The sequence below is a fragment of the Pundamilia nyererei genome, unplaced genomic scaffold (genome assembly GCF_000239375.1).
Source record: "Pundamilia nyererei isolate P.nyererei 1_Seehausen unplaced genomic scaffold, PunNye1.0 scaffold00008, whole genome shotgun sequence".
NCBI lineage: Eukaryota > Metazoa > Chordata > Actinopteri > Cichliformes > Cichlidae > Pundamilia > Pundamilia nyererei.
In genome coordinates, this window is record NW_005187409.1 from 3,916,782 (window position 1) to 3,936,742 (window position 19,961).

The 19,961-nt window shown below is 39.8% G+C and overlaps 1 protein-coding gene across 1 annotated transcript in view; it reads left to right on the forward strand.

Moving 5' to 3' along the window:
- The window catches only part of kdrl (kinase insert domain receptor like), a 41,907-nt gene that overhangs the window by 15,862 nt on the left and 6,084 nt on the right, over positions 1–19,961 (forward strand). Inside the window, exons 11-26 of the mRNA XM_005723012.1 lie at positions 1,198–1,303; positions 3,405–3,513; positions 4,587–4,871; positions 4,961–5,107; positions 5,370–5,498; positions 6,528–6,634; positions 7,007–7,136; positions 8,230–8,334; positions 9,880–9,993; positions 10,160–10,248; positions 10,446–10,599; positions 11,342–11,439; positions 11,792–11,914; positions 12,163–12,274; positions 15,583–15,682; positions 18,075–18,180. Of these exons, the coding sequence (XP_005723069.1) occupies positions 1,198–1,303; positions 3,405–3,513; positions 4,587–4,871; positions 4,961–5,107; positions 5,370–5,498; positions 6,528–6,634; positions 7,007–7,136; positions 8,230–8,334; positions 9,880–9,993; positions 10,160–10,248; positions 10,446–10,599; positions 11,342–11,439; positions 11,792–11,914; positions 12,163–12,274; positions 15,583–15,682; positions 18,075–18,180 (2,014 nt within the window). The remainder of the gene's footprint in view (positions 1–1,197; positions 1,304–3,404; positions 3,514–4,586; positions 4,872–4,960; positions 5,108–5,369; positions 5,499–6,527; positions 6,635–7,006; positions 7,137–8,229; positions 8,335–9,879; positions 9,994–10,159; positions 10,249–10,445; positions 10,600–11,341; positions 11,440–11,791; positions 11,915–12,162; positions 12,275–15,582; positions 15,683–18,074; positions 18,181–19,961) is intronic.

The window sequence follows — 19,961 nt, forward strand, 5'->3', positions numbered from 1 at the left end:
CTTTGATTCAATTGACTGTGTCCCAGAACATGACCCATTAATCAAAGGAACAAAGCCGCGGAGAGCTGCCCTCTCATTAGTGGTCAGTGGTTCTGTAGGCTAAGAGGGAGACACGGGGGAGTTAAATCTCAGATTCCCCGAGTTATTGCAGCGCTGAAGAGAACTGAGAGTGCTGTATATGTGTGACTGTGCATGGATACCAGCCTGGCGGTGAACCCGTACACAAAATGAACGTTTGAACAGTCACTCAGATCGTGGTTTGGAGGGCCTGTGAATTGTAAGATCAGGAAAACAATGGGCCATTAGCTGCGTGTTATCAGTCTCCACATCCAGTGGCAAAGAAAACAATGCAGACTGAAAGCGACTAATTATGTTACATACTAGATGGTGTTAAACCACCAGTTTCCCATTGGTTTCTTCACTAAATTATCGCATAAAACCAGCTGCTGCTTACCAGATTCGTGATAAAATATTGCAGAGGTTTAGTAAGGTCAAAGCAACTCTTTCTGCTGGGCCAAAGATAATCAGGGCTGGCACCAGGAACTGTGGCTGGGCTGTGGCAGGCGGCTAATGAGACAGAGGAACAGCTATAGCCTGGTGGGAAGCCAATTGTGCAAAATGTTTGTTTTATAGTGCCCTGAGCCTGCAGAGTAGCTGTCACTGTAAATCCAACTTGCATCCCTTAATCTTTTGGGAGCAAAGGAAATGTCACTTTTGGGGAGGGTTTGAATTTGAGAGAAGCTTTTTAAGAAGGCAGAAATATAGGGTTGTCTTTATCACCAGGTTGAGAAGTTATCAACTGTCCTTTGCTGACCACCAAGGTCTCAGGATCTGCCTTATCTCCTCTGGCCAGAACGTGGAGGGGTGTTCCTGTATGAGGTGACGCACAGCACAACCCTTCCTGTTGCTGCTGCTGTTTCCTTCAGTGCCTCTCCACTCATCAAACTAATTGTTCACCACCAGCGGGGCCTAAATCAAGGCTTTCTCTGGGTTTAAGAAGTAGGACACCCCATGCTAGAGGGTTCAGAGAACCCTCAGGAGAGGGCCTTCACAATGAGATAGCAGGGTATACATTATTATCGTGTGATCTGGACAGGGTGTGTTTTGATATTACACTAAAGTTCTCAAATACAAAAGACTGTTACATTGTTCGTTGTTCAGAATGATTGATTTTATTGCATTTTCTCCCTCCTGTAGTGATTTGGAGCCTGTCTTTGTCAGAGTGGATGAAAGGAAAAATGATTCCTACAACTGGATTAAAAACATAAACACGAATTCTCAACTTGTTAAAGGAAAAAACAAGGTATGTAGATTAAAGTTATATGTAGTATATGTTTTTAAACAATGGATGCGCTTTATAATATGCATTTCCTCATGAATTGAGTCTAATAAATAGCTGTCGCCAGTATAAAGAACTGGAAGAGAGATGGTATGGAGAAATAAGAGATGGGATTTGTTCCTGGAATTAAGCTACCTGGGAATTAGGGACAAATAACTTGGTTTTATTACACATTTAATGAGCCGCATCTGAAAAGAAAGGTTTTATATTTACAAGAAAAAAATAGCGGTAAGGACACTGCTTTACCTACACTGGCTTTCCTCTTGTACAAAAGCTTTTGCTCTTTGAGGCCCGCAGTTTGGAAATGGTGCAACCACAACTGACAGACATAGTTCATTTCCCGTTACTAAAGTGAAATACACCCCAGGTTTTCACAGTCTTTGTAGTAGATGTAAGCACATGAAACAGCTACACTATGAAGGCAGGCTTAGGTTTAGCTTTAAGGCAGGCATATTAATTTAGAGAGATTTTATTTCCTAAAAAATCAACGCTTAAGGCATCAATAGTTAGATAGTTGGAAGATAAGAATCCCTTAGTTTTCCTTAAAAGACATCAAAGACGTATTGCCATGCAAACCCCAAACATCCCACACAGACTTTGGTTCAAATCTCCCGTGGAAGCTTGATGCTAAAATTGTTCATGCCATACCTAACTGAGAACAGGCCTTCGCTGCCATGCCCCTTGTCTGTATAGGATTCGGTTCAAGAAATCCATTACAGCTGTTTTAGGGCAGGAGAAAGCATCATTGACCTTTCTGAATCCATTCTTTGTTTTGAGCTGAATTTGTAGTCCATAAATTGCTGGTGCGCTCATTAATTGTGAAACGGATGTCGATGCCATGTAAATGCGAATGACTAAGTGACTGTTTACCATTACTAACTGTGAAATACATGACAACAAGAACTATCCAGTCATTTGCACACCACGTAACTGTAAATTTGGCCTTCTTTACAGGTCATCGATTTTTATACGTGTCTGACATAGATATTGAGGCACCTCTTATTTACAAGTACCTGTGGCCAGTCGCCGGTGCTTTTATGAGGGTCATGGCTAAGGTTCAACGATAACAAGCAGCAGTTTAAACGAAGAGGGATTTGGTGGAAGTAAATTCCTCTCTGTCACCTCATATAAATCGTTTTGGCCCGTGAATGAGAACATAGTCATGACTGGGCCTCCTCAGAAAGCCCAGCAAAAAAGGAGAGTCATAATATAAGGAAACACTAAGGGAAGACTTTGGCGCAGAGGTCATAGTGTGTTTGGTCAGGTCACGTCTTTGGGACAGGCACAATCGTCTCAGTGACTGCTTTCAATCTCATGTTACATAATGGTAAGTAATAGGTGTAACATAATATCATAAGGTCACTCAGTGTTTTGACAAATGTTCTATCAGCAAGGTTTGGACGTTATGATACTTAATTTTGATGCCTGTATGTTTGTAAAGTGAACAGTTTAAGTAAAGGCACGCTGATGTGGTTTTGTAGCTGCAGCTGGGTCTCTCACAGCCAACACAATAGTTCCTACCAGCCCAGGAGGTTTAGGCCAGCATACCCCAGACAATGTACCCACATCATGCACTCTCTTTGATGTAGCCGACTGACCCCAAAAACAGATGTCCCCATGAACACTAAACAGAACCCCATGCAGTCTGGCCTTCACCCAAGTGTCTCACTTATTATTTTGTCTATTTAAGCCATTAAAATATTGTGCTAACCTTAAAATCGAGCATGGCATTGGAGGTGCTCTCCAGGAAATGGACATGGAGGCCCAGGTCTAGATCTATAGCACCAGTATGAAGGAGACTCTTTGGCCTTTATAACTCCAGCTGTATCCTTTCATTAATGTCAAGCACTGCAGACTATAAAGCACACCAGGCTGTGTCTAGACCTCCCACTTGTTTATTAAGAGCGACTCGGTGCTCTGATGGTGATTGAAACCTCTAGAATCGATCACACTGACAGCAGAAAGTGAATTATGATATCAAGCATTTGTTTCTCTTATTATTATATTTATTATGTTTTATCTGCTTTTAAGAATTAATCACAATCGCTTTATTGATTCCAATCAGACTGTGAGTACCCTGGTGATCGGAGATGCACGAGTTTCAGGACAATTTTACTGTAAGGCTGAGAACGACATTGGCAGCGCCCACATTACAGTGCCTTTCTATGTTGATGGTAAGTAGGTCACCAGAATACAACAAGTAAAATGTAATAAAAAAAACCCAAAACATTATAATCACACAGCTGCATGCAGAAACACATTAGTTCAATTCCAAAGCACACTATACCATGAGCTCTATGCTTTACAAATGATCTGTGTGCACATCGCACACACAAAAACTGTAAGAACTCCAAGAACAGGAAAGGAATTCACAGATTGCATTGTGCAATAAAGAAACCAGAGGAGGGCATTAATTGAAAACATCTTCCACTGTAGTTGAACAGCTTCGGGGCGGAAGAGAGGCAAACAAGTCCTGAGGCATATGGAGTGCTGTACATGGCATGCATTTAAAAACATCATTGAATAACCGCATTCCTGCTCCTGCACCAGCAGGTCATTGCTCTTTCTTCATGAGCCTGTGTGTGCAATAAGGATTTACTTTTTCTGTGCATGTGAGCAGTTCCAAATGTTCCCAAAATGAAAATCAACTGAGACGGGTATGTAATAACAGTGGGGACGAGGTGTCACCGTGCACAAGCAGAGCTCACTTTGCAATAAAGTGCATCACCTTTCCTAAAAAGTTGCATGAATCACATGTCCTGAAGGGTGGAGGACTTCTTTTGGAGTGGATGCCAAGTACCAAAAAATTATTTTCCCAGGGTGGGAGAATTCCCAAGAGGAATCCCACTCTCTTTCAAAGGTGAGGAAGGCAGAGAATGATGGAATGCTGCTAAAAAAAGAGGACAGGATTGTAAAAACAGCTGTCTTCTCTTACGGAACAGAGAATGCTTTCCAGCAAACTGAATAAACAAGCGCATTCTCTATCCCTTGGGGCACACAGTCAGCCTCGCTCGAGTTGGATCACTGCAGAAGCACCATCAACATACTTCTAATTAATAGTGATGAAACAGGAAATAACAGGGAATTTGACATTCTGGGTCTTCTGATAAGTACCTTTGTGTCAAAAACTGTTGTCCTAATTAGTTTCTCTGGCAATTTGGATAATTGCACGCATGTAAACGGATGTAGATGCCATGTAAATGTAAATGACTAAATATGTTGTTTGCCATGTTCCTTGTCACACTAGATCAACCTGAGAAAATAACCACTGAACCTCAGAAAGCAATTGAAGGGAACAACGTCAACCTGACCTGTCGGGCAACCCGTTATCTCTACACAGATCTACAGTGGTTGGATTCCAGGAATCAAACAGTCACTTCCAGCGTGTCTAGCCTCCAGTTCAGTCGCTACTCCATTTCCCTTTCTCTCTATTTGCACAATGTGTCTCAAAACAGCACTGCAGGTTACAAGTGCCGAGCCTACAAGCTCAACAAGAAGGCTGAACTCAAGGAGGCTGTACTTATTTTGGATGGTAAGTTAGAGCTATATATGATTCCACTTTTTCCTCTACGAAACAGTGATAGCGCCAATAATCCAAACTTTTTTTTAATTTTCCTACAGCCAGGAGAAGACCGTGGCTGAATCAAAATCTGACTAGCCAAGATGTGAACAATACCAGCACCCTGAGGCTGGTTTGTAACGCTTCAGCAGTTCCTCCTCCAAAAATCATGTGGCTGAAAAATGGTGTTCCACTAGAAGAAAATCCAGGTACCACTGAGAAAAGTATCTCATATGTTATGGCTTTCATGAAGAATTTTTTTGTTGTTGTTTTTACAGTTTTTGTGACCGGGTTGACATATTAGAAGAAGATGAATTAAGTGCAGTCTATTGACAAATTAAAGGTTTTATCCAGTTAAAATTGTGTAGTCATTAAACTTGCCTTTGCACTGCCACGAGTTTTCAAAAAACTTCCAAAGTTAAAATTCTGCACTTCTTTTCGGCTGTTTAACTAATAGTTTGTGCGTTTCAGGTATCACACTGGGCGAGGACGGTACCCTGATCATTGAGAGGGTCAAGAAAGATGATGAGGGTCTGTACGAGTGTATAGCCAGCAACACTGAGGGTGTCCTGAAAACAAGCGCTGTGGTTACTGTGTTTGGTGAGTCAGTCATGGAATATTAACAATTAAACATAAAGAAATTTCCAAATAATCTGACCTGCTATGTTTACAGCACTGGATTGTCAGCATAAAATGAAACTTGCAGATCAAAATAAGAGCATTGCTCATCAGGGGAGTCAAGCATTTTCTGCATGCCCTGTCAAAACATCTCTGAGACCCTCTTGGCCTCTTGTTTTCTTGTCATCACTACAAATAGCTCTGGTCAGACTTTAGTGAGAGAATTCTCCCCTGACAGAAAATCTGTGGCTGCGAGGAATGCCAAATGAATTCCTTCTTGAGTTTTATGATCATAGCTTTGGCTTGGAGCCATCATGTAGAGGACACAACCCTTGTAAAGTGTTAAGAGGGCCACTAATGAGTTGAAAATGATTGACTGCTACAACCACCAAGGCACTGGAAACACGTAGTAGATAATTGGAGTAGAAGGTCATTAGAAAATGTAAAAAAGTGGGCCATCATGCAAGTCATTCCATCCATATCTGTGCACTTTAGAATTAGCTTAATCGGCTGTTCATATATATATATATATATTTTTTTTTTTCAGCTACAAGCTACATGTGTGCACTGCCATGATTGTTTAGTCAAGGATGGCTTGAAATAAGAGCCGGAAAAATTTTGTGTAGATTTGAGAGACGTGAGTCTGTAGTGTGGACATGGATGGTTAGAAAAGCCGTGTTTAGATGAAAACACTACAGGAAAAAAGTGTGGTATGCATTCTCCAAGCAAACCACCAATGCTAAGCGTGTTTCCACTTCCTTTTTATATACAATCCCTGAAAGAGAAGTTGGGAAGAAATAAATAAACAAGAGTGAAAGAGGTTGAGATGATATAAAGGTTTTATTCAAAAGCCGTAGTCTTTATTTGGTAATTTGTTACAGATTGTTTCTTTTTGGTCATAAATCACCAGACCCTGCCAATATAATATGACGCATGTGAGATCACAAGAAGGCCACAGTTTCACTTTTGCAAAGGAGGTCTGGTATTTGACAACAATTCTTCTCTTTCCAGGTGATGAGGCGAAGCCAAATATTGAGGTCATAATTTTGGTATGTACGGGAGCTGCAGCAACGTTCCTCTGGATCATGCTTATTCTTTTCATTCGCAAGCTAAGGAAGGTAAAGGACTACATTGTGCTTTTTCTTACAAGCAGAGTGAATCACTCCACAAAATCAGGGGAGTGGCATTGCACTTGTGGTATTTTACACTTCCTCCTTTGTGTTCTTGAAGGCAGCTATTTTGGAAATGACTGACTCATGTGTGTTGTAAATGCTTTTTAAGTGAATTATCCTTTTAGCTGGTATTGAAGATTTTTCTTTGTCATGATCGTTGGGAAATAGTAACCTTTTAGCTTAGATAAAAGAAATAATTAGAACATATTGTACTTGACTAAAGAAAAAAGACTAGAGGAAGAATTTGTATTATTTACTACTTATTTGGCACTTAAAATAACCTAAAACATAATGTTAATGATAACATTAATTTTTCAGCAACCAGCACATTATAAGATGGGTCCATCGATCATCATTGATCCCGATGAGTATCCACTCGAGGAGCAGAATGATTTTCTTCAGTATGATGGCAGCAAGTGGGAGTTTCCTCGTGATCGCCTACAACTAGGTGAGTAATCCTTAGTGTCATCAGTGTTTTGAAAGAAGTTTCATCATTAAATATGCACCATCTGGACACTTCATTAGGTATAACTTGCTAGTGCTAGGTTGGACCCCTTTCCTGTCCATACATGCCTTTATTCTTTGGTTCATATTGACATTTTGGCATCACACAGTTGCTGCAGATTTGTCGGATACTCTAGTGGCACTGTTGTAATCAGCTCAGTGGGCCTGAGATCTGGTGACGGTGGTCTGACTATTCCCATCTGATCTCCGACATCAACAAGACATTTTCTCCCAGAGAACTGCTGCTCACTGGATATTTTCTATTTGTCAGACTATTCTCCATAAACCCTAAAGATAAAATCCCAATAAATCAGCAGTTTCTGAAATATCCATCTGAGACCAACAACCACGCCACATTGAGAATTGCTTAAATCCCCTTTCTTCCTCATTCTGTTGCAGAGTTATGAACTTCAGCCGGTCATCTTGACCATGTCTAGATGCCTAAATGCACTGAGTTGCTGCCACGTGATTGACTGATTAGATACTTGTATTAACAAGTAATTAAATTTGTACCTAACAAAGAGTCCAGTAAGTGTAGATACAGCAGATCATAACAAAGCAGCAAATTTACACATAGCCCGTCACCTCAGGATTTTTGAATATGTTGTTTTGCTTTCTGGAAGTTTTATGTATGCAGGTTCGGGGCCAAACTGGAAATCTTCCACAGTCTACTCATCAAAATGACATTTAAACAAAGACAGAGCATCAGTATTAAGTCTCAGTTAAACATCACTGTTTGTGTAACATCTTGCCTTTAAGATTTTAGATTGAATTTTAATGATGACAAAAATGTATATAAAGGTTATCAGTTAGTATTAAATCATAGACAGAGCTACATAAGGTACAATGAATAGGTGTAACCCCTCTCTGCAGCTGGTATGTAGGGTTATCAGTGAACTTGGCTATCATCCGGTCTCAAGTGAACCACAAATCCTCACAGAAAAACTGTCAGAGCTTCAGCAGGTTGCTTTAATTATAGAGGCTGACAGAAAGTTCTAATGCCTTTCCACTTATCAAAAACCTTCTTCCTTTGCCAGGCAAAACACTCGGCCATGGAGCTTTTGGAAAAGTGGTCGAGGCTTCTGCTTTTGGGATCGACAAGCTCTCAACCTGCAAGACTGTTGCAGTCAAAATGCTGAAAGGTAGGATGTCCAAAAACTTCACTGACCTTTTATGTTGTGCACATTCTTACATAATTTGGCCAATCTACCAATAGTGGTGCAATGGTCGTAGTACTTGCACAGGCCGGCAGTAAAGTCATCGTTTAATGTGCAGCAGATGAATGTTGAATATCTGCCACTTCTGCATAAGATTTATTTCACATGCATTACACAGACTCATAAACTACATCACCATACACAGAGTTAATGTTTGCATGGTGTTATAGCTCAAAGCAAAAAACATCCAATGCCGGTTTCTTGCAAAGTGCATGTATAGTAAAACCTCTCACGCTGACGGGAATTGGGAAATGGATTTGATCAGAAGTGTCCAAGTTATTCGTGTGAATTTTTTTTTTTAAAGTATAAGAGACGAGCCCAACATGAGCAACAAAAATATGCTCATGTGTTTATTTGACACATTTTAGAGAGTCAAACATTTGGAAATCCTCCTGTGTTCAGTCTTTATTTGAAGCATTTACAATCTCATTCCGACATCTTTCCAAAAGTTCACTGTAAATATTCAAAATGAAAACAGGAAGCTAAACAATTTTGGCTGTTATTGCAAAGCTATTTCATTCACCGCAGCGAATGCATGAATGGCACATGCAATTCCCTAAAATTCTTTCTTTTTGGCAACGCTATAGAAGCAATTTGCAGACCTATCAGTGAGTAGAGATTTGGGGAAGATGTGTTTGCAAGAAGGAAAAAATAGGACCACTGGGTAGATGTTTTGCTCTTTCTTATCATTAATCACTACTCTTCATAAATCACAGGTTCACTGAAAGGAACTAATGCTCTGGCTGTTGTTAGTCATAGGTCAAAGTTAATGGAAAGCAGCAGGTTTCTCAGATTGGCCATGATTTAGTCAGAGACTCTGGCTGCTTTGGTTTTGTGGTTGGTCATTGGAAAAAAAGCATGGTCTAAATCTCGATTCTCATAATTCAATGTAAACTCATATCACTGAATAAACTTCTCAAACTCAGGAGTGTAATGTGAACACTTCCCCTCTTATCTCTGTAATTATTTTGGTATTTATCTTTCAAGATGTCGTCCAACAAAAGCTGTTTGATATAACTTGGCCTAAAAAACCCTCCACATAGCTTTCTCTCTTGTTTCAATACTTAAATTGAATTAAATTAAATTACTCATGTAATCCCAGTTTTTTAGCCTTTTCTCCATAGTAAAAAACTGTGAACATAAACTTTCTGCTTGCAATGTATTGTGCAAAACAATGCAGTTAATAAAAATCTAAGTAATATTTCTGTATACCACATTAGATTTTAGAGTAGTCTTAGGTCTCAGAAATTAAAAAGTAAAATAGATTTCACTGTTAATATATAAATACAGATAATAAGTTGAATGCACTTTAAAAAAACTCTCCACTCTCTGTTTTAGTTAAAAAACATGTGTATGCTTACTTGTTTTTGACATGAATTTAGTCAAGTTGGAAGTTTCTAAAATTAAAAGGCTTACGAGACCATTTACTTTGGATGTTGAAGCACCAGCTGATGTTTACACTCGTTACAGGAGGCGCTACATCAAACGAGCGAAAGGCTCTGATGTCAGAGTTAAAGATCCTGATCCACATTGGCCATCACCTCAATGTGGTTAACCTGCTGGGAGCCTGCACGAAACCTGGCGGTGAGCATTATTACTGTGATTATAAAATATATAGAAGCATTGTCTTTTTAAAGGATACTAAAATACTGCCAGCTTCGTTAGGTTTAGGAATAAGTTGGCATCTGTTTTTGACCCTTGTTTTTATTCCCGTAAATAATAATCAGAGGAATGATTCCATCTTTAACAGGACCGTTGATGATGATAGTGGAGTTCTGCAAATATGGAAATTTGTCCAACTATTTGAGGGGCAAGAGAGACGACTTTCTCGTCTACAAAGTGAGTCTCCATCTGTACAATATCGTCATTTTTGTACAGAGAGTAACTGTTTTTGCAACGCTCTTGGAATGTCTCCTATTTTGTAAAGATAAATTCATTGTACCTTAATGCAGTGTGATTATATCCCACAAAAATCTGATGCGTGTAAAACGTATAATTGAATTTCCTATTTATAATGAAACCTGTGTGTCGATCAGAGCCCGGATGGTAAAGTGGTTTCATCCGGATTGGGCTGCGAACTCAGCGAGCTCATGAAGCGCCGCTTGGAGAGCGTGGCCAGCACCGGAAGCTCCGCGAGCTCTGGTTTTATCGAAGATAAGAGCTACTGTGACTCAGAGGAAGAGGAAGAAGGTAAAAGCCAAGCACGTCTTGCTTCCCTTCAACCCCCGCACTCCTCTCTCCTCCCCACTTGTCCCTCCTGCTGTCCCCCTTCTTCTCCCCCTCCTCCTCTCACCTCTGCTCCACCCCTTCTGCCCAGGAATGAAAGCTCCCATCAGATTGTTTTTCAGTCTGAGTCTGATGGGACATTTCCTCCTCCTGTTCAGCAGTACAATCAGTGCAGCAGGAGCGACTGTCACCCCACTGAGTCTGGGGAGGCGTCTGTTTATTTCCTCTCCTGACCCCGACTATTGCACAGCTCTCTGCCTTGAGCTCAGCACGTCAGCCTTGTTGTTTCTAATGTGTTATTTTGGGTTTGATTAGCTGTTTACTCAGGTGGAAGTGGAAGAGCTCCTTGTGAGTTCCTCTTGCAGCATGCTGCGTCCATAACTACACGTTTCACCTGACATCTGAAAAATAGGAGGGCGTGTAATATTTTTTTCTATCACTCGTCTATAAAGAATGTTTCAAAGACAGAGTGTGGAGGAGACATATATGTGTCAGGATGGATTCTTAAGATGGCGTGTTGTAGTCCAGGGCCTTTGCAGTTTCTCCCTTGAGAGACGTTAGTGCTTCATCTTATCTGATTTATTTGACAGGTGTGGAGGGCTGCTGATAACATTTCAAAACACTAAGCAGAGGAATAGGATTGTCTTAAAGTTAAAGGCCAGAATGAATAATCACTCTGACTGGGACTTGTTGTTTTCTTTCACAGAACCTGAGGATTTATATAAGAGAGTTCTGACACTGGAAGATTTAATTTGCTACAGTTTCCAAGTTGCAAAAGGCATGGAGTTCTTGGCTTCACGAAAGGTATTTTCTCCCTCACAACAGAAGTCAATGCATTTCATTGTTAACTTAACGGTTTTATTTTTAAGCGTGTCCACTGATGTTTAAAGGATGTACGTGTAGAACTCGTTTATTTTTCAGCTCATTCATAGTTTTGGAGAACAGGATGACACTGATTAGAGAATGAAGCCATTGTTATAAATAATCTACAGAAGGAGTCTGTATATAGAAAAAAGAATTTCCTATTGTAATATCACTGATGGCTTGACCATATGTTTCCCCAAATGCAGCGTAGCAGTGAATTCAAACTTGCAATGTGCAGAAAACACAGTTTTGCAGTAAAATCTCACTATGTTTTTTGCTGTTTTTTTAATAGTGCATTCATCGTGATCTGGCTGCACGTAATATCCTGCTTTCTGAGAATAATGTTGTGAAGATCTGTGATTTTGGACTCGCAAGGGATGTCTACAAGGACCCAGATTACGTGCGCAAAGGAGATGTAAGTTTATTAGGTTATTAGTATCATTATTAGACCACACCAAAACACTGAACTACTGCTACTACTGAGAACTACTGAGGAACAAGAAGACTTGATACATTTAGGAGTTGTTTGAAATGTGTGTTTATACTCCCTAGTTTTCCCAGTGATGTAATAGTGTGGTGTAATCAGTGTTCACATAAATTTTGGAGATATCCACAGATGATAGAAGGTAGTATATGATCTCTTTTCTAAATACTTGTGCACAGGCTAGACTGCCGCTTAAGTGGATGGCACCTGAGGCCATTTTTGACAAGATCTACACAACTCAGAGTGATGTTTGGTCCTTCGGTGTTCTCATGTGGGAGATCTTCTCTCTGGGTAAGGGTCACGAGTCTCTTACACAGACATGATAGCTGTTTTACAGTACAAGAAAACCAAACCCAAAGCTTCTTTGTGGGAGAGACTGTTACAAATGATTATTTTTAAACTCAAAATGAAACTGTGAAGAGGAATTTGTATTTTGACGACTTGCAAATAACAGATCACAGTTGGTGGTTCTGAGTAACGCGTGAGTTGCATAAAACTTCTCTCTGGAAACATAAGTCACCAGAGATTCTTAAAGTCAACCTATTATATTAAACATGGCCAGAGTTTAAAATTATAAAGTCATATGTACATTTAACCCCTGTAAACCTAAATCTTGGGCTTCAGACTGCTCTAAATGCTCAGTTTCAGATAAAAGTTGATTTACAGGGATGTTGGCCTTGAAGAAAGTAGAGCTTAAAAAAACATGTTGGAGATAGTGGATGAACTGAGTGACTGCACCTAGGCACCGGCATAGGATAAGTAAAGATTTTCTTGAACTCTGAATCCTGCAAAGTTACCCGAGTGCAGTCCAAGAGCAAAAGTATTTAGACAGAATTAGTACAAAAGGTCAACTTTAGGCAAAAAATCCACAAACAAGGTAAAATGGATTTGACTGGATGCCAGACAGGAGTTAAATAGGCCTGACAACGAGTGTCTTGATGGGTCAGATTTTAAGCAAGAGGTGCAACCTAACCTAAGGCCTAATTGATATGTACTCAAAATGTATTTTATTTAGTCAAAACCAAAAAGATATTTATTGGTCACTAGCAAAAACATTTCAAAGGCAAACACAACGAAGATAAATATCAGGAACAAGTTGAATTCAGCATTTAAACAGTATTGAAGTGTTGGCAGTATTTATAGCTGTATGTCATTGTTTGCAACATTTTATGAAACTTATAGCTAAAAAAATAGATTTAAAAGGCTATTAAAAGGCTGAGTTATTATTTGTATTTCACATTTACACTTTATGTATTTAATTTAGTCTCGTAATCCTCACATATTCAGGGCTGGCAGGCCCTCTGTTATAAGTCAAGACTGTATATGAGCAGTCCTGCACATACACATGGATGGATGGATGGACGTTTAGCATGATGTTCATCTTGATAATGGACTTGATTAGTGCCCCTAGCTTTTACAGCCTCACCAGATGTCCTGGGTAATAGCTGTCTTATTCCACTGTGTAATTGTGCCTTTGGGACAAAGGCGCCTGGACTTGCATTGCCAGCCTGGACTTGCATTACAGTTTTCCTGGCACTCATGCAAAAAACAATCAGGGCCTGTGAATATTATCACAGGCATGGGACATTAAAACAAGTGAGCGCCCCTTATTCAAGCAGTCTGTTTCAACCCAGCTGGCAACATAAACTCACAGTAACCAAGCAGCCAGATCAGTGTAAAAGTGTGCCCCTGCTGTGACCACTCCAGCCTTTAAGGCAGCGTTGTGCGTTGGTCCGCGATTGTATGAGGAACCTAGCACAGAGTTCTGTGCTAGGTGTATATTTGTATCTTTTCAGTGGAAAGCCTGCCGATGTCACAATGACACAGTTTTCTTCCCTTTATTTATTTTTGTCTTTCTTACTCTTCCTCTCTCACAATCTTATCGCCACACTTTCCATTAAAGAAACAATCGCACATCTGGGTAGTGTTAGCTGAGCCTTACAAAAATAAATCAAGAAACAGGGACACAAAATGAGTAACAACAAAAGAAAGTCAGAGAAATAGATCTTTGTAATAGTGCAACTTGATGTCTGGGGGTTAAATTTGACAAATTGGAGCTGTACAGTATACTCTCTGTTATTTTATGAACCAAAAGTTTGTCAGTTCAGTTTTCTGAGTTCATGTATCCAGATTGTTAGTACAGTATTGATGCCAAACAATGTACTAGGTCTCTCATACTACAGGGTGCGCCATTTATACGGATACACTGTAATAACATGGGAATGGTTGGTGATATTAAAGTCCTGTTTGTGGCACATTAGTATATGTGAGGGGGCAAACTCCTCAAGATGGGTGGTGACCATAGTGGCCATTTAGAAGTCGACCATCTTGGATACAACTTTTGTTTTTTCAATAGGAAGAGGGCCATGTGACACATCAAACTTATTGGTAATATCACAAGTTTAATATCACCAACCATTCCCATGTTATTACGGGGTATCCATATAAATGGCGCACCCTGTAGATTAGACCGATAAATGCTGATTAAAATTTTAAAGAATATAAAAATACCAAAGTATACTTTTTTTCGTAATAAAACCAACTAAATATAACTTAGAAGGCAAGAGCAGTTTACAGTATGATTTAATGAAATGGGTATTTTATTACAAACTTTGCACATTAACGATACGTATTACACATGAATCAAATGTGAAATTCCTTCTATTTTACTTTGTAAATACTATAACAAAAATCCAATCATGTACACTAAAAATATTTAGGTTAAAATTGTGCCATATGCATTAAAATTACATAGTGGATTAGTGCATCCATTTAAGTCCACGTTCAGGTTCTTGCTTTGTTTACACACAAACCCACACGTCAGGAAACACTGAATGGACATGAGCCGCATCTAGAAATATGATCCGTGTGAACGGTGACAGCTGGAGCTGACGTTGTGAATTTTACTTTCTGTGCAAAGCCGAATCTGTCGCTCTGTGTAAATCTGGGGAGCTGCAAAGATGATTTGTTGTATTATTCACTGGGATTGGAGCAAAGAAAAATATTACTTGATAATTCAGAAAACGGGCATTACTACCCTAAACCAGCAGACTGGGAATCTGATACCCATTAGTATTTCATGCTATGTTTTCATAGTAAACCAAGCATTAGAATTTTATACCCAACATTATAGTTCAAAGGTAAATAAAATGTCCCATTTGGTTGGTGAGTGATGCATTAGACAGTTTAACGAGTCTAAAAACATTACGGTTTGGCTGTATATCATTTTTAGCCAGAAGTCATTTATATTTCATTGAAATTGGTTTGAACACAGTTCTTATTACACTATCCAAATCTGAGAGAGATTTTTATGTGACAAAGCAAAGACCAGTAATTTATCTGTTTGGCTTGTGTTCACTTGAGTTATGTTAATATTGTGTCACTGCATATTATTTTTAATGTTTCAGTTAAAATAAGAAGTAGAATAAACTATTTTAGGTTTTCCTTTTCTTTAAATAATAAATGTAGATGTTTCATACTTTAATTAATCCAAAGGGATGATTTTCTCACATATAAAATTCAGATGTAGTTATTTAACTGAACTGTGTTTGCGCCTTTATGTAAATAACAAATAACAAACCACGTTGTCTGTCTGTCAGGTGCCTCCCCATACCCGGGCGTCCAGATCGATGAAGAATTTTGCTGCAAACTCAAAGAGGGAACCAGGATGAGAGCGCCAGAATATGCTTCCTCTGAAATGTAAGAATTCAGGGTATCATCTTTCTTTAAAAACAAAGGAGGAGGTGTTTCTACCAAATGGGATGAAACGGTGAAGAAGGCAGTGTTCCTAAGAAATAACTTGAACTAAAGTGCTGAATATTGGTCTTATCCTGTAGGTCTGATTGGAAAAATCCAAGACTGATTTCATGAAACAAAAATACACCATATAGTTTAAAGGTGTGTTTATGTCTCAGGCAGTAACCTCCACATCACCGGCCATATGTTCTCCTTTCAAAGAAAATAAGCCCTGTCATATCAGTCTGCAGCTAAGAGGAGGTCTTGTTTCCTTCTCCCTCTTTGCACTACACCAGCAGGTCAGGGGTGCTGGATAAAAATTCTGCTCTCGGAGTTGCAGGAGGAAATATTAGCTGGTGATTCACTACAGCGGCATGCTTGGAGCTGTGAAGCGTTTTCTGACTGACAGCGGTGCAGAGGAAATTTAGCACTTAATTCAAATGCCTACTTTGGAGGCCTGACGAGGAGGGTTTTTTTATTCTTTTTCGAAAGGATTGGAGGATTCAGATAGACATAAATATGTGCAGGAGAACACAGAGCCCCCTCTTTGGTGTCAGTTCTGTCAGTTCGTAAAGCAGCAAGTGAAACTTTTTTTTGTGATACGCCTCGTGTAGTCGCTCTGCAACTGATCCGAACCTTGCAGAGCTCTGCAGCTCTCGCTGAACACGTGTTCATATGTTGTGTCTGGATTTCATTTAACACGCCTCACTTACTTAAAATTCACAAGTTGCATTTGTTTTGAAAGAATAATGCTGCACGTCCGCTTAGTAATGATATGCTATCAAAAGCTTCAGAATGTTGCCAAGTAAAGGTAACTGGATTAATCTATCAGCTCTGCCTGGCTATGATTGGAAACGATTCACTCAATCTAATCCAGACCATAGATTTCAGTTAAGGCACATGATCTGTAGATGCAGACCTACTGGTGCCAAAAATCCCTCATATTTTCCATCTCAGTTCAGTTAGCTCATTGTCTAAAATAGTGTAGGGTTGCCAAATTACATATTTTGCATTTTTATGGCTGTGGGGCCTGCATGTAATTTAAAGTTAAGATAAAAAAAACCCCAGTTAATATCACTTTAAATGGGATGCACAGGAATTCATGCAGAGTCATTGGGGTGAATTATGGTGATTCCCGTGAGATTTTTACAGTTGATTTCTAATCCCAGGTTATGACACCTTGACCTTCGTCCCAAACTCAGAATATAAGAATGATTAAAATCACATGAGGTTTCAGGGAGCGCCATTTAATTTGTGTTCTCACAGCCCTGATTCATCAGGAATGTTGTCTCCTGCCTGCTAATAAGATCCCCCATCCTGATGCATTGCGCAAGAATTTAAACAGAGTGGGAGCACAATAAATAGGATGCTCATTTCCCATCCTACTGCATTTGCCCAACCGGATGAAGTAGTTCACTTCTTCAGAATCTTTCCCCCTCAGAAACACCAGACTCCCTCAAGACCTCTAAACATGTGGTCCCATGCTATTTATTCTCATTACGGACCAGCCAGGAAATGTGGTTTAAATTGTGCAGTCATACAATGTGTCTACTTCCTCCTCAATGATATGCATGAGGGCTGTGACCATGCTCCCTATATCCTGTCACTGTTAAGAGGGCTAGCACCTGGTAGAGTGCACTCTGTATTAATCAAGGTGGGAATCCCAGTATCTCTGCTTCTTCCAGCCGGTCCAGGATGAGAGGAGATTGGGTTGATATACCAACAGACCAACTGCTTTTCCAACTCCTAAGACCTGAGATTGACTAAATATAATGGCAAAATGTAATAACAATGGCTATGTTTACATAAAACTTAAGATCTCTGGAGGGAATGTGGTAGCTGCTGTAGCTGAAAGCAGAAAAGGGTCTGCCATTGATTGATCCCAATCAGTAGTGTGCTGTGAATATAATTTAAACAGGAGCTGAGGTGCTCTGTTTCAAAATTCCTTCACGAAATGTAGCTGGACATTGCAATGGAAAATCACATTAAAGCTCCGAGTTTTCCCACATAGGCAGAGAGGTTGACAGCTTTTCAGAGACCTGAGCGAGGCTGTGTGTTTTTCACACCCAAAACCAGAACAGAGACTGATACAGTCCCAGAGGCTCGAGATTTACTGACAATACAGAAGCGTATGTGTGGCAGTTGGTTTAGAGGTGGACCACATGTGGTTGCTCAGTGAAAAGAGGTTTGTTTATAAGTGGTGAAAGAGACAAAGAGCCACGACTCTGGAGGTCGATGTTTTTCTTCCTGAAGGTGCTACATTTTACAATACATCAACCCAAATATACCGAATGTTGTTCTTGGCTTTGACATTAAGTGTATCCATCCAGTATTTATCTTTGCTCTTTCCTCACAGATATCAGACCATGCTGGACTGCTGGCAGGGCGAGCCACAGCAGAGGCCGACCTTCACTGAGCTGGTGGAAAGGCTGGGAGACTTGCTTCAGGCCAGTGTGCAACAGGTATGATGGGCAAAACGTAACCAATTAAACACTGCAAATTATAGAGTTCACGTCTCACTGTTTAAACACCAGACTGTTCTGATCTGCCATCAGGCTTGGGCGTGAACTGAAACTGCGAGTTTATGAGGATATACCAGAGATTTATTGAAGTGTTTTTACTGAGAAGTGTGGATATATTTCAAATTTCAATCCCCACATCAGGGAGGATTTCTGACCATGTTGCAGTTTTATACAAGAACAGTTTTACCAATATTAGTTACCAGATTTACAGGATGAGTCACAAGCACTGCTGGTGATTAACAGGGGGGGAAAAAACAAAAGTTGAAGTGTTTTGCTCGCTGTAACTGAGAAGGGAAACAACAGTCAGCACAAACACTTGGCTCTCCTTGAAATGGCACCATCGGTTGTGTAGAGGAACAACACTTCAAAACACGTGGGAAAAAACTATGTAATTGTTAGTGTGACACATGATAACATTGTCTGGTGTCAAATGACACAGACTGTTACAAAGCTGAACAGCTCTTTGTTATGACTGGGTCAACAAAGACAAGAACAAGTTGTAATGTTTAGTTTTTTGGGCAAATATTTGACACCGAAATGAGATGAAACACACCTGAGAGTCCAGAAAACCTTTTTACTTGCAGATATTTTGACTTGACAGAACAGTGGCTATGCTTGCATTAACATTGCCTTCACTCTGTTAAAGCACAAGGGGGAAATTAGCATGAGGCTAACGGTCTGTGGCTGATCTACTGACAATGCATAATTTACCAACAAAGACAAAGCCAATTTGTTTGGATAATAACCAGCTTATTACCAAGAGAACACGAAACATTATTTACCAATAGAGCCTGAACTGTATTATTAAAGTTATTGTTACTATTCATTGTGCATAAATATGAAAAAGCAATTTTTTCCACATTTCTATGTGATGTTGCAGCTTTTTAATTAAAATCAGCGCTGTGCACACAAGTATACTGGCAGGTATGTAAGAGATGTGACACATAGAGAAATCAAGTTTTCATTGTGACTTAAAAACCTGAAACACTGCAAAACTGCTCATCCCACTGTAAAAAGTAATTTTACTCAGTTGACACCACACTGCTTTAAATCCCAGCAGTAGCTTCATAATGCCAAAAGAAGGCTTTGCACTGCCACAGACCATTAGTAAATCAGGCCAAAAGTGTCCCATTAGAGCGTGATTGGCGCTGAAACTGAAGCAGCTAAGTGAAATTTTACACCTGAGTTCCCGTGCTGCTAAAAAGGCTTGGAAGACTAAATTACACTCGCTCTTAATAAAGTCGCTTTCTATGGCTTGCATGCCTGCATGTGTCAAAAAGACTAAAACCAGAGTGGATCCATGCAGACTCTGACGAAGGCAGTCTGCTCGCCTGCCGTGTACGTTAAGTGCACTTGAAGGCTGTTTGTCTTCTTAACCTTACAGTCTACGTTTAAAACTGACGTTTAAAACAAAAGGCCTCATTTTTTGATGGAAGAGTAGCAGCGACTGAAGCTGATGAATGTATATTTAAGAAAGACGATTGCTTATCAGCTGTCAATGTGGATAGAAAACTGGTTAAAACCTGAACAAAACCGGATCACTTACAGTCATCAGGAACCACAAGGCATCTTTCTTTCACAGAAGTAAACAGGCCTTTTTCCATAATGTACATTACTGCAGGCAGATAGCTACACAGAGGAATTACATTTCACTTCTTTGGAGGACTGTAGATTGTCCAGTTAAGTAATAAGAGACACAGATGAGGCCACATATCACATCA